At 36.0% G+C, this 13,311-nt stretch overlaps 1 protein-coding gene and 1 long non-coding RNA gene across 2 annotated transcripts; both read right to left on the reverse strand.

Moving 5' to 3' along the window:
- Positions 1-38: 38 nt before the first annotated feature.
- LOC124403803 lies at positions 39-12,919 on the reverse strand. Its single transcript, XM_046877579.1, has 9 exons — positions 12,897-12,919; positions 4,986-5,354; positions 4,280-4,404; positions 2,781-2,910; positions 2,576-2,663; positions 2,339-2,393; positions 1,883-1,974; positions 1,229-1,324; positions 39-1,101 (listed from the first exon to the last, which is right to left on the reverse strand). The coding sequence occupies exons 2-9, from the start codon at positions 5,206-5,208 to the stop codon at positions 1,038-1,040; spliced, it is 873 nt and encodes a 290-aa protein (XP_046733535.1). The 5' UTR covers positions 5,209-5,354; positions 12,897-12,919; the 3' UTR covers positions 39-1,037.
- On the reverse strand, positions 3,007-4,269 carry LOC124403810. Its single transcript, XR_006928954.1, has 4 exons — positions 4,150-4,269; positions 3,864-3,985; positions 3,617-3,646; positions 3,007-3,035 (listed from the first exon to the last, which is right to left on the reverse strand). It is a non-coding gene; the product is annotated as an uncharacterized LOC124403810 (long non-coding RNA).
- Positions 12,920-13,311: the final 392 nt, after the last annotated feature.

The following is a 13,311-nucleotide window of genomic DNA, read 5'->3' on the forward strand; positions in this document are numbered from 1 at the left end:
AAGCAGTTGACATTTTTTTCAGAAGAATGAGGATTAAAACACTGATAATAGAAATAATGAAATAATGAATGAGTTCACATCCAGAGTAGTCTGATTAGTGAGATGTTTTATTACAGCAGCTCAGTAAACGAGGAGAAAACTGCAGACTGTACAGAGGTTCAGGTTTCCAACACTGGATGTTCTTTACAGTAAACCTCAACACATTTCTCAGAATTTAAAAACATGAAGATACACTCAACCCTTCATACATTTATATTCTGAAAAGTCAAACTACATTCAGGATCTGGTGTAATGACAAAAAGATGCATTTATCTACATTTACTGAAACACAGCAGCCAAAAATAATCACCTGCAGCATGAACACAAGACTTTACACAGCAAACATGTTATTTTACACATAAACACTAAACCTAATAATAAAGATTTTGCTCAAGAACAGTGGCAGCGTGAGAGTGTCGAGATTTTAGATCATTAATATTTAATTCAGGGAGTTTTTAATGATCAACATCTGAAAAATCTTGTTTCTGACACTGTATTTAGACAGGATTCGTTTTCCACACTTGCGTAATGCTGCTGGAGGACATCTTCATTCATTCTAAACAAAATCCCACAGGTACAGGTTCTCTGTATAAATCACACAGACAGATGTGTCTTCACTTTGTATGCATCATTGTGCAACATGTGTGTATTGTGTATTATTCTACCTCCATTAAGATTATAATGTAAACATTATTGTGAAACCTCCATCCAACCTCCATCTCCACCTGTAAAACTAAACCTGTCTGAATAGGGCTTTAATCACCCTCAGAAAAAAAAGCATTTTACTTAAAAATGACACAAAGTTCAAGAAATGTGCAGAAAATTAATTCATTTTAAATGTCCATCCAAACAGGATATTTACAGCAATTAACTTGACACTTTTTATGGTATTAAACCCCAAACTATAATATGTTTATTCCTGAAAAGAAAATCACAGCTGTAACGATGACGAAATAAAACGTATCTGCACTGTGAGTGAATGAGGTGTGAAAGCATCATCAGATGTTCACAGCGCTGTAGATTACAGAATCGTCCTGCTCCTGCGGCTCAGCGTGGACACGCCTGAAATTACACACAAACCTGATTATCAGCCACAAACGATGAATGATGGACTGTTTATACACAACACATTTTTAAGATATAAGAGAGAAATTCAATTTAAAAAGACATTTTTAGGTTTCATTCTTACTGTTTGGGTGGTTTGTTGGGTTTGATGCACACAGATGCATAAATCACTCCTCCTTTATCTGCCACGTCTTGGTTTCGCTGTGCTCTGGTCTGTGAACTTAGGAAGAGAGAGAAAAACACAGCCAACACAGCATATGTGTTTACAGTTCTACAATACTCTCAGTTAGAGCTGGGCGATTTGACAGTAATATCATATCACAAAGACATGCAACAGGAGGTTCAGCCTCTGTGGGCACAATGTTCACACTAAACGCTGGGTCCTGTGGCAAACATTGTCTATCTTCTCTAGCCGGAAATGGATTGCTGAGGTCAGGCCATAACATCAGTATCTGGCAGGAGGTTGCTCTATTATTCTTTCGCAGGAAGAGAGGCCTTACAACTGGGTTCTAGCAGGAACATGAACGGGGAGGCAGCAGGCATATGGGAGACCCCTACACTGGCCTCTGACAGGGACTTTGCTTTGGAAGACTATAGCAAAAGCTTGGATTTGGAGTCGACTTTAACTCAGGCTGCCTTATTGGCCTTTGGTTTGGAGCTCTAGTCAGCCTCTGGTGAAGCTTATCAGGGGAGAATGTAATTGAATTTATCATGATATGATTTTATACCACTTCAGCCAGTCATATGATCTATTAAATATTTAAAAAAGCTGTTTTACCTTGTGGTTGTTGCTTTGTTTATTTGAACAGATGCATAAGTCACTTCCTCTTCATCAGAAACTTGAGGCACTCGGTTTAACTGTTGCTTTTTCTGTGAAAAGATGAAGTTTGCATCACCAGGTCTAATGTACAGCAGTGTGAAAAAAAACAGAAGCTCGTTTTCTGTCCAGTTAAAGTGTGTTGATGTTCAGTGGACGGTTAACTTTTAGCAGTGTATTTACTATACACTTCCAGTGGAACACCAAATCTGGCTACAAAAGATCTTCTAATTGTATAAGTGTAAAGTTGTTAATAAAAAAACACCCAGGACACTAAATGTAAATATAAATTTAATAACAGCTTCTAAAATGATCATTAGCTCATACAGTATGTAAGTACTAAAGTGTATGTATAAAGGTTTAACATTTTAAATACGTCTTGTATTTAAAACCACATTTCTATGAAAAACGTAATACCTGTGTTTTCTCTCCACTTTCCCCATCGTTTTCTTCTGGGGCTTTAAGTTTCCTCCTAACAGAAGCAGAAAAACACACAGTGCACATGAACATGTCCTAAAATAAAATCTGATCTCATACATAAAAAAAATTAAGATGACTGCTGTACATGTTCAATAAATAAATAAATAAATAAATAAATCCTAAAACTTGTTAAAAGTTCATTACAGGACATGTTTTTTTAACACATTGTTTTACCTCCTGTAGTAAATCACAGCTGGAACAGTGAAGACGAGGAGAATCAGTCCAGCTGTCAGTAAAACAATCATCCAGACTGACCAACGGCCTGATAAAATATAAACAACAGCATTTATCCTGTGAATATTTTACTAAACACAAGTCACTTTATTTCCTTCAATAATCACTCGAGACATTCAGGAATGTTGTGAGCAGACGGACTCACCCTCGACCTGAAGGCTGATGGTTTTAGATCCTGATGTCGTGTTGGTTTTCCAAGTGCAGGTGTAATTCCCAGAATCCCTCAGGGTCAGAGCAGGAAAGTGAAGAACGGCTCCTGATTCAGGTAAGAGCTCGTTGTTCTTAGACCACACAAACTGTGAGGAACTTTGTGTGCAGGTCACATCACACGTCAGATTTAACGAGTCTCCTGGTTTAAGGGTTCCGTTTCCACTGAGTCTGATTAGTGACACCTTTAAATCTTTATCAGAGAGCAGGAAAGACTCCACATCAGTGACTCAGGAATGAAAGATTGTGTTAATAATAATACCGTTGAGTTCTAATGTATCAACAAAACTCCATTGTTCTTACTCACAGAACTCTAAATGTATTATTGTATAATGAACATCAGCTAAGTGAGATTTTTTGATTAAACTAGAGCTGATTTTGGCATTGGACTCAGCAAGTTCACAGCAGGTAAAACAGCACCGTATAAAGGTTTTAGGCAGATGTGAAAAAATGCTGTGAAGTTAAAATGCTTTAAAAAAAAGTGTTAATTTATTTATCAAATAAAAAAGGGGAAGTAAATAAACAGAAGAGAAATCCACATCAATGTTTGCTGTGCCTTTGAATTCATTTCTTACGCACACACAAAGTCAGGGATTTTGTAGTCAGGTATTAGAGTGTATTAGAGTCAGGTGTATGATTATCCAGTTATACCAAGCGGGTGCTAATGAGCACCAATTTCTAATCTATATTGAAATACAGGCATTAAATGCAACAGAAACATAAATCACACATAATAAATCATTTAGGATTTTTATTTTAATCAGTAAAATTTACCTGTAACTTGTAGAGTAACTCCAGGGTCTCCTGTCCATCTGCCACCAGTCACATCAGTTATAAATCTGAATTTATATTCTCCAGAATAATTAAACTGTACATTGTGGATTAATAAAGTACAGTCTGATTTGTTGTCTCCAGTGAACTCAAAGTCTGATTTGGTGTTTGATAAACTGTTATAAACATATGGAGGATGTAGACACTTATCTGTGTTTGATTTCATTGAGCACCAAAGCATTTCTGTCACCTGAATGGGATTTGATGTTGGATAATAATAACTACAGGGAATGGAGACACTGAATCCTCTCACAGCACAGATCTGATTATCAGGATATTTCACTCTCCAGTCACTGTCCTGAGTGAGAACATCTGTGTAGAGAAATACATATGAAATTATTAAATAGAAACTGCATATTATATAGGTATATTAGGTAACAAATGTAATTTAGAAGATCATCAATAAGCTGTAATCAGGAAGAAGTTCCTTTATTTAATTAGAGACATTCAGGAATGTTGTGAGCAGACGGACTCACCCTCGACCTGAAGGCTGATGGTTTTAGATCCTGATGTCGTGCTGGTTTTCCAAGTGCAGGTGTAATTCCCAGAATCCCTCAGGGTCAGAGCAGGAAAGTGAAGAACGGCTCCTGATGTATTTAACTGTATGTTGTTCTTAGACCACACAAACTGTGAGGAACTTTGTGTGCAGGTCACATCACACGTCAGATTTAACGAGTCTCCTGGTTTAAAGGTTCCGTTTCCACTGAGTCTGATTAGTGACACCTTTAAATCTTTATCAGAGAGCAGGAAAGACTCCACATCAGTGACTCAGGACTGAAAGATTGTGTTAATAATAATACCGTTGAGTTCTAATGTATCAACAAAACTCCATTGTTCTTACTCACAGAACTCTAAATGTATTATTGTATAATGAACATCAGCTAAGTGAGATTTTTTGATTAAACTAGAGCTGATTTTGGCATTGGACTCAGCAAGTTCACAGCAGGTAAAACAGCACCGTATAAAGGTTTTAGGCAGATGTGAAAAAATGCTGTGAAGTTAAAATGCTTTAAAAAAAAGTGTTAATTTATTTATCAAATAAAAAAGGGGAAGTAAATAAACAGAAGGGAAATCCACATCAATGTTTGCTGTGCCTTTGAATTCATTTCTTACGCACACACAAAGTCAGGGATTTTGTAGTCAGGTATTAGAGTGTATTAGAGTCAGGTGTATGATTATCCAGTTATACCAAGCGGGTGCTAATGAGCACCAATTTCTAATCTATATTGAAATACAGGCATTAAATGCAACAGAAACATAAATCACACATAATAAATAATTTAGGATCTTTATTTTAATCAGTAAAATGTACCTGTAACTTGTAGAGTAACTCCAGGGTACCCTGTCCACATGCCACCAGTCACATTAGTAATAAATCTGAATTTATAGACTCCAGAATAATTAAACTGTACATTGTGGATTAATAAAGTACAGTCTGATTTGTCGTCTCCAGCGAACTCAAAGTCTGATTTGGTGTTTGATGAACTGGTATAAACATATGGAGGATTCTGACACACATCTTTGTTTGAGTTCATTGAGCACCAAAGCTTTTGTTTCACCTGAATGGGATTTGATGTTGGATAATAATAACTACAGGGAATGGAGACACTGAATCCTCTCACAGCACAGATCTGATTATCAGGATATTTCACTCCCCAGTTACTGTCCTGAGTGAGAACATCTGTGTAGAGAAATACATACAGAATAAAGGAGATAAATTAAATATTGTTGAAGTTAAACTGGTATCTTTTTTATAGTACATGTTAATCTGATATTTATTTTACTACTGCACTGTACACACTACATGTACACATTTTGTAGATGATGCAATAAATGTTTAAACAACAAAACACCCACTGCAGCTCATTTCTAATTATAGAGACCGAACTAACTCGATAGTTTGGATTTCACTCCCTAATTTTTTAGAATCCCTAGATTTCTTAAAATAAGAAAGAAAAACATGTATAAAACTCTTGCTACAGTCAGACCCTGTAATTAGCTGATCCTGTTAATTAACCCTGAATGCTGTGTTTGATCCTGTACAGCTGTTTACAAGCAGCACATTCATAATTCTTAATATTTCAGATACATAACTTTTTTTTTTTTTCTTTAACAGAATTCATAATAGAACAGGTTTGGGACACTGGATTCAGAATAATCTATTAATGTTTATAGAATCATTAGAATCATCTACCATCAAAAATATTTTGCATACACAAGGGTGAATGTGAATAGTGGATTGTGATTGGATGGAAGTTTAGGTGTGAGTTCAGAGTGTTGAACATGCAGGTAGTTTGCATTTGACCATGTTAAATCTAAATGAATGCGCTGCTTATAAACACCTGTAACCATAGTAACATCCAGTTCCAGTTCCATCCAGAGTGAGACAGCGATTATACACATTTCATAATGACCTCACTGATCTCCATAAAGGAGTTTTACGTTTGGTAGAACTTCTATGGTGAATACAGGATTTTGATAAATGGGGTCGAGGGACAAGATGAATTTGATGAAGTGGAGAAAAAAGGTTTAAATGAAAAATAGCAAGAAAAACAGCACCAGGAGATAACTTCAACAGCTTCTTCAGTAGTAGTAGAGACCTGGCACAGAAGCATGTATTACTCACACACACACACACACACACACACACACACACACACACACACACACACACACACACACACAAACACACTCAACTTATTCCTAGTGACCATGGTATAATGGTGATAAGCCACAATTGGTATGAGACCTTACACTATTTTAATTTAAGGGTTTAAGTGGAGACCAAACTAGGTTTAACAAGGCAAAATTCAGCAAGGCAGTGAAAGAATAGAAACTGCTGTACTCTGAGAAGTGACTCTGCTTCTGTCTGGAAAGAGTTCAGACAGATCACAAACTACAAACCTAATATCATCCCCTGCACCATCACACTTCAGCTTCAGCCCATCAGCTTCACCTCCCTCTCCACAGCAGGGCCTGTGTCTCTACACAGCTGAACACCACCCACTTCCCGTTCTTTCCCTAACAGAAGAACCACTCTATCCAGCCTAGAAAACAACCAAACGTGTTGTCAGCATTGATCTAAAATGTGAGTCTGTGTCTGGATCCCCAACACTAAAAAGAAGGCTGTTCTATAACTGTAGGATTTTGTAAGAGAAAACTCTGCCCCCTGCTGTAGTCTTCAGTCGACACTGTTGGCTCCTTCTGCTTCTTGGGAACCAACATCTCTAGGACCTCAAGTGGGAGATGAACATCAGCTCTCCAATTAAAAGAAAATCAGCTGAAGTAGTTCAACCTACCATTGTTAGTGATGGTCTAGTTCTACGCCTCCATTATTGAGTCAATTTTAAATTCCTTCCTCACCATCTGGTACACTGCTGAAACTGCTAAAGTCAAACGCAGCACACTGCAGCATCTCATCCACTTTGGTGGGAAGGTGCTGGTCCTGTAATGCCACCTCTACAGGACCTCTACATGTCCAGGACCCTAAAGCATGAAACTAGGATTGGGGCTGACCCTCTTACCCTGGACACAGACTTGTTAAATCACTCTCTGTGTCAGCGGGGCGGGTGTGTGTGTGTATTTGTGTGTGTAAAGGGTTGTGTTAAAGGGTTATTATCTGAGATTCTGATAATCAGGTTTCCAGGTGATAATCAGGTTGCCTTGTAGTGCATTTCTGAATCCAAATATAGTATTTATTTGTAAGCATGGTCAGATCCCTTCATGATCCAAGACCCCAAGAACAGCCATGCAACTTCATGAGGCCAGACCCCGAGAACTGCCATGCAACAAAACTATAAACCTTCTAATTTGAGAAGCAGATCTCTTTAATCTGAGGAAAGGAAGCCATCTGTTCAGCAGCCCAGTCACCCATCCTTGAGCCCCCTCTTTCCCTCCTGGGGATATAGCTGGTCCATGGAAAGGTGACTTAGAAGTTCCCGGAATTCAAGCTACTTTACTCGCATAATTTAATAATTACATTTTAAGAATGTCTGAATTTTACCTTCACATGTTTGGCATCATTTTTAAGGTCTCAGTGTGATTAGAACTATGATCTCAGTCCAATATCAGTAAAACACACCTCAGGTCTGGGGAAATTCTGTCCTACTGACCTACTGGCATTGCCCCTGAGAAGATCCTTACCAGGTGTTGGCTTTACGCTAGGTGACATTGGGGTTTTAGGTCACCTCCTGTCCCAAGAAAGGTTTTGCAAAGCTTTTATTACTTTAAATTTATGAGTATTTATGGTGGTTTGGGTATTCAAGGAAATTGGCGAATCACTCAGGAAGCATTCTGTAGTCAGAACTTCCCACACAGTTTCTGTGTGTCTCTATTGCCAGGTATAGTGATTCTTTAACATTTCTTTAGTAAACTGCATTGCTAAATTATTTGGTTTTATGCTGATCATGTTGTGCAACTTTCTGCTATTATTTGTTTTAGATATGACATTTGTTTATTGATTATTGTCTGGCAAATAAATGTAAAATTTTTTATTAACTCAGAAATTTCCTGAAATCATTTATATCTAGTTGATTATGTAGTCTGGTGTTACCGCAAATCTATGACCAGGATGGTGCATAATGAAGGCTTATGAACGGATGGACCATAGAGCACAACGTCTGGGACCTTCTGACTTCTGACTATCCCTGACTTAGCAAGTTATAACTAAGTGGCTAAATACATTATTCTTTGTGAATGAGCAGCATTGAGCGGCCTACACTCAAAAAAATGAATTCTGCTGCATGTTTAATTTACTTAAATGTAACATACATTCCGTACAATATAATTTTATGTTTATTAAATATACGCGAATAAATCATGTAGGATTTTCTATAAGGTCAATTACTTAGCTTTTAATAGATTCACTCATGTGAAAATAACGTAACACAATCAAACTCTCACACGCTTCCGGGAAGTTCACCGCCGATATCGCGAGATTTATGCAACGCCTGGCTTCGGGATTTCACCTGTTTTTCGCGCTCTTGTGAAAAGGAAAGAGCAAATCTTGTTATACACTTTTAAAATTAATTAAAATGTAAACTAAATCACTTTTAACTAAATGTGTTCGTCTTTTTTTGTTGATGATTCACCGAAGATGTAACGTTCATTCAGGTTAAGAGAAAGCGAGTTAATAACTGTACAGTTCACGATTAGCATGGTGGACTTTACTGCAGGTAGTGCCATGAGCAGTTCAATTTTATAACATAATGCGTTTACTCGTTAAACAAATACACTCATTTAATTAACCATCCCTAAATGAGGCTCTCCGTTGTTTTGCCAATAACAGGGCAGTAGTCAGATTAGCATTAACTGTCGCTTGTCTAATCTACACGTGTGGTATAAGTGAATCTTTCACACTCAGCTCAACAGGAGAGGAAGAGACCTTGCACAAGTAATTCTGCTTGTTAAGAAAGAACGAACTGTAATAAAAATGGAACAATTTTCAACAGAACGAATAACACAGTATTAAAAGTCCACCAGCAGTAAAGCCAAAGTATGATAGCCATAATGATTTACATGATAAAAATAAGGGAAGGGGGGAAAAAAAGTTTTACAGGAATTGATATAAGTAAACATACAGAAAGATTAGTGGCTGAACTAGAGCTGAACTATATACAAAAATCTGATAAGTTAAGGAGAAATAGAATAGCTCTAATTAGAATAGTCACCAAATACCTTGTCAATTTGTGAGTGAATACTAATTATGTGGTTATGTTAGATGAGATCAAGTTCAGTACCATCAGAGGTCATGTCTAACAGCTATAAACTGTAGGAGTGTGTAAACTTCCATATTAAAATTATATTGGTTGTATAAATGCAGCAATAAAAGAAAAATATAATAATAATGTATTATTACTAATAATATTTATAGTAGTAATGTTGATAATAATAATAATTTTAATCACTGATATTAATTCATTAGTCTCTGTTTATCACAGCAATTGGTTACTGCCATACCAGCTGCAAGTGTGCCTTCACCCTGCACTTGTCTGAAGTCCATCTGCATCAGTCATTACAGGTTATAGGCATCATTTCAAAACAAGATGGCCAGCACTCTTCAGTGTGCGTGAGGTAAGTGAAACAACATACTACTTTTTGTTAGAGGATTTAGAATACAATGAAAAGACCCATGAACTGATGATTTGCTGATGGTCACACTTCAGCAGTTGTAATTATGCATTCACTTATTAATACATGGGTTATGTATTAACATTTTTATTCATTGGTGTGTGCAAAATTCAAAAGGATCACTACAGTCCATTTGCAGTCTAAGTTTTTCTCCCAGCTGGATGTTCACTTTGCAAATCTAATCAAGGCATATAGTAAGAAGGGTGGATTTATAGGAAGGAGACTCAAAAGCATCATGACACCTATGACCCAGGTATTGAGTTTTAAAAATAAGACACATGCTCACAGAAATGTCTTTTTTGCTTTGATTAGGGAGATGATTTGATGACATTCTTACTTACTGACATTGCTCTATATGGTATTAGGAGAAAAGCCACACATCATGTGTGAGTTGCCATGTTTAAAGTTTAGAAGCAGCTCTAAATGTGACCTTCACAAACTCTCTTGATTTAGAGATAAACTACACATGCTGTCTGTGTCTCAAGTCAAGTCATACTTGCACAAGCCAGCTTGTGCTATCAAGTCTTAGCATCTAGCACAAGCTGGATCTTAATATTTCATATACTAGTGTAAAAGATATTGAATCTTAGGTCTTGTGGACTCTCTAAATCTATTAAACATATTTGGGTTCATTTAATTGTTGTCCAAAACATTTTAAGAAGAAATAATGAATGAGAATATTTTAAAAGGGGGTCCAAAAAACTTTTACAAAAAAACTTTTTACAAAACATGTATGTCTAAACATATTGTGAAATCTTAATTTAATTTCTATGGGGAAGAAACAAGCGGCATGGTTCTTTTTCCAGAAATTGTATCCTTGATAGGCCATATTTCTTCCTGTTATATTATAACTAGTTATATAATTTCATTATTTCATTTTGCACTTCCATGTAGAACTTCACGTGTTTATTCTCTGATTTGCAGAACAATAGCATTGATATTGGACGTGAATGCGTCCTAAAGGGACTTTGTGTGTACTTGAATAAAGATCCGGAGAAGCTGGTGAAGGAAAACATGGTATATGTTGTTATACCTTTTAGCTTCAGTAAGGGAATAGTCTCTGTGATAATTTACTACCCTCCAGAACATATATATATATACGTTTGAAGCTTTGCAGAAAATAATTTTAGAGCTGAATGGGAACAGGCTTTCTGCAAAAATACACGCTCTTAAAACAATTCTGTTGCGTTGAAGATTGTCCACTTCAAGTAAAGTGAATATTATTCAATCATTCCTTTGTTAAAGGTTTCAGGTCACTGACATTTTATGGGACAGGTCTAATTATTTGAGGTGGGGTGCTATAAAACATTTAAAAAATGAAATGTTTTTTTTTACATGCAGTATTTCTTTTTTCAGATTTTGTCATTTTATAGTGGTTTGCTTTAAAACAATTTTAAGTTGAAACAATACCATGTACTATGGTTCATCCATATAGTTATAAAAAAAATATATATTTTTTTATTTCTTTAAAAAAAAAATTTACTATGTTTCATGTTTTCAAGAAATTTGTAATGTAAAAAAAAAAAAAAACCAACAACTTTGTGCAAAGAATGGTGTGTGAATCATTGCCCTTTGTTAATTAAACTTGATGACCAGTGGTTTTGTGTTCATATTTCTACACTTAACACCAAGTAGACTTTGTGCTTCAAACTTTTAATGTAAATTCAAATGCAATACTTTACTTAGAATGTACTTAAATCAATCATGGAAAGTATTTCCATGTGATTCAATGGCTCTCTTTCAGCATTACCTAATTTTGTTTGGCCAACTTGTTTAACTGTAGTTTTAATTACTTAATACAATTGAGTTAGATCATCCCAAATAAATTAAGTATAACTAAACATAAATAAAAAAGTTGAATCAACACCAATAAATTGTGTTAACCCAGCTAAAACAAATAAAGTTGGAAGGAAACTTTGCAAATAAGTATAATGGAGACTAAAAAATTAAGTTGAACCCACTTAAGTATTACAAGTTGGCTGAAAATTATTGCTTTGTGTTCAAAATAAGAAATTTAATCATGTGGAAATACTTTCCATGATTTTTTTAAGTTAATCCAAAGTCTATTTTTTTTTTTTTAGTGTACTTAAAGAATATTAGTTTACCGTTATATCCTCTGACAAAGATTCAGACTGGCCAATGTGCCTCCGTGAGCAGGTATCGTTAGCCAAGCACAAGGCTCTAAGTGACTCCGGGTCCATAATGACTGATTAATTGAAAAGACGGAATGCTTAGAATAATCTATTCAAATTCAAGAAGAAATACAACCAATAAAGTGATCAACTTGAATTAGATTTATTCAAGTTAAATCTTTATTATTAATTGGTGTCAGATTAGAGCTTAAAAGTTGGATTGATGCAACAAATTGATATCCATTTTAGTAATCATTTACAGCAGCTTGAGAAAGACTAACCTTTACCCACACCAGTGGATTCTGTCGTTGGGCCATTGGGTGCGCACCCTACATATTTAAAAATAAGTAGATTTTCATGTAGAATTTATGGATGTGAAGAGCGAAGAAAGCAAAATGGAGCTGGTTCTGCCAGTAACTTGCTGTCATCCCAATGTTCTTCCTTCTTCGAGCCCAAAAGCTCTTCCACAAGCCATGCCACAAACAGCTTCCACAACTGACCTCATCAATAATAGCACAGAACGCCATCATCTCTGATCTGCCTCCACAAACACTAACATTTACACTGTTTATATCATACATTAACACAATCAGGGAGGACGACTTCAACTGCAACTCTGCATCCTGGATTTATTTGGTAAATGTTGTCATTCGCACTGCCTCACTTTACACACCCTGGACAATTTGTATAGTTAATGTCTTTAACTTTATTTATTACCTTATTCTTTTATTTTCTTTGTTTTATGTTTTTTTTATATTTTTTATAGCACCAGCACACTACGACTAATTCATTGATGTACAAACCACAACACTTAGCAATAACAATTATTCTGATTCAACTACATAATTATATAATAAGTGTATAATCCAGTAACTGAGCTTAAACACTGCAACAACAACCAGCAACCAGTTTCAACTCTGATTAATAATAATTGTGTGTAAGAGTGAGATGATGTTTCATACCAAACAGCGTGAGCAGAATCAGAACCAAGTGCTGCATCTTCATCTCTTCTACAGTAAGAACCTCACACACTCAGAGCTTGTTTTTTGTTATATGTCAAAACCTAAAGCACTTCCTGAATTGACAGATTGACAAATAGAGCGGCAACCTCAAACACCACAGGAGTGTCAGGCTATTAAAACAGGAAGATGAGCAAAGGCCTCATGCATGTCTTTAGTTCACTCACACACACACACACACACACACACACACACACACACACACACACACACACAAACACACAAACACACACACACACGTAGAATTTATGGATGTGAAGATCCTCATGAAGATGAATGAGAAGATGCATCAAAGCATCATTAGAATATAATTAGGAATTTAAAGTTTAAATGGTTTGGATGTGTTTAAAACTGCTTT

The sequence above is a fragment of the Silurus meridionalis genome, chromosome 21 (assembly GCF_014805685.1).
Source record: "Silurus meridionalis isolate SWU-2019-XX chromosome 21, ASM1480568v1, whole genome shotgun sequence".
NCBI classification, from domain to species: Eukaryota; Metazoa; Chordata; class Actinopteri; order Siluriformes; family Siluridae; genus Silurus; species Silurus meridionalis.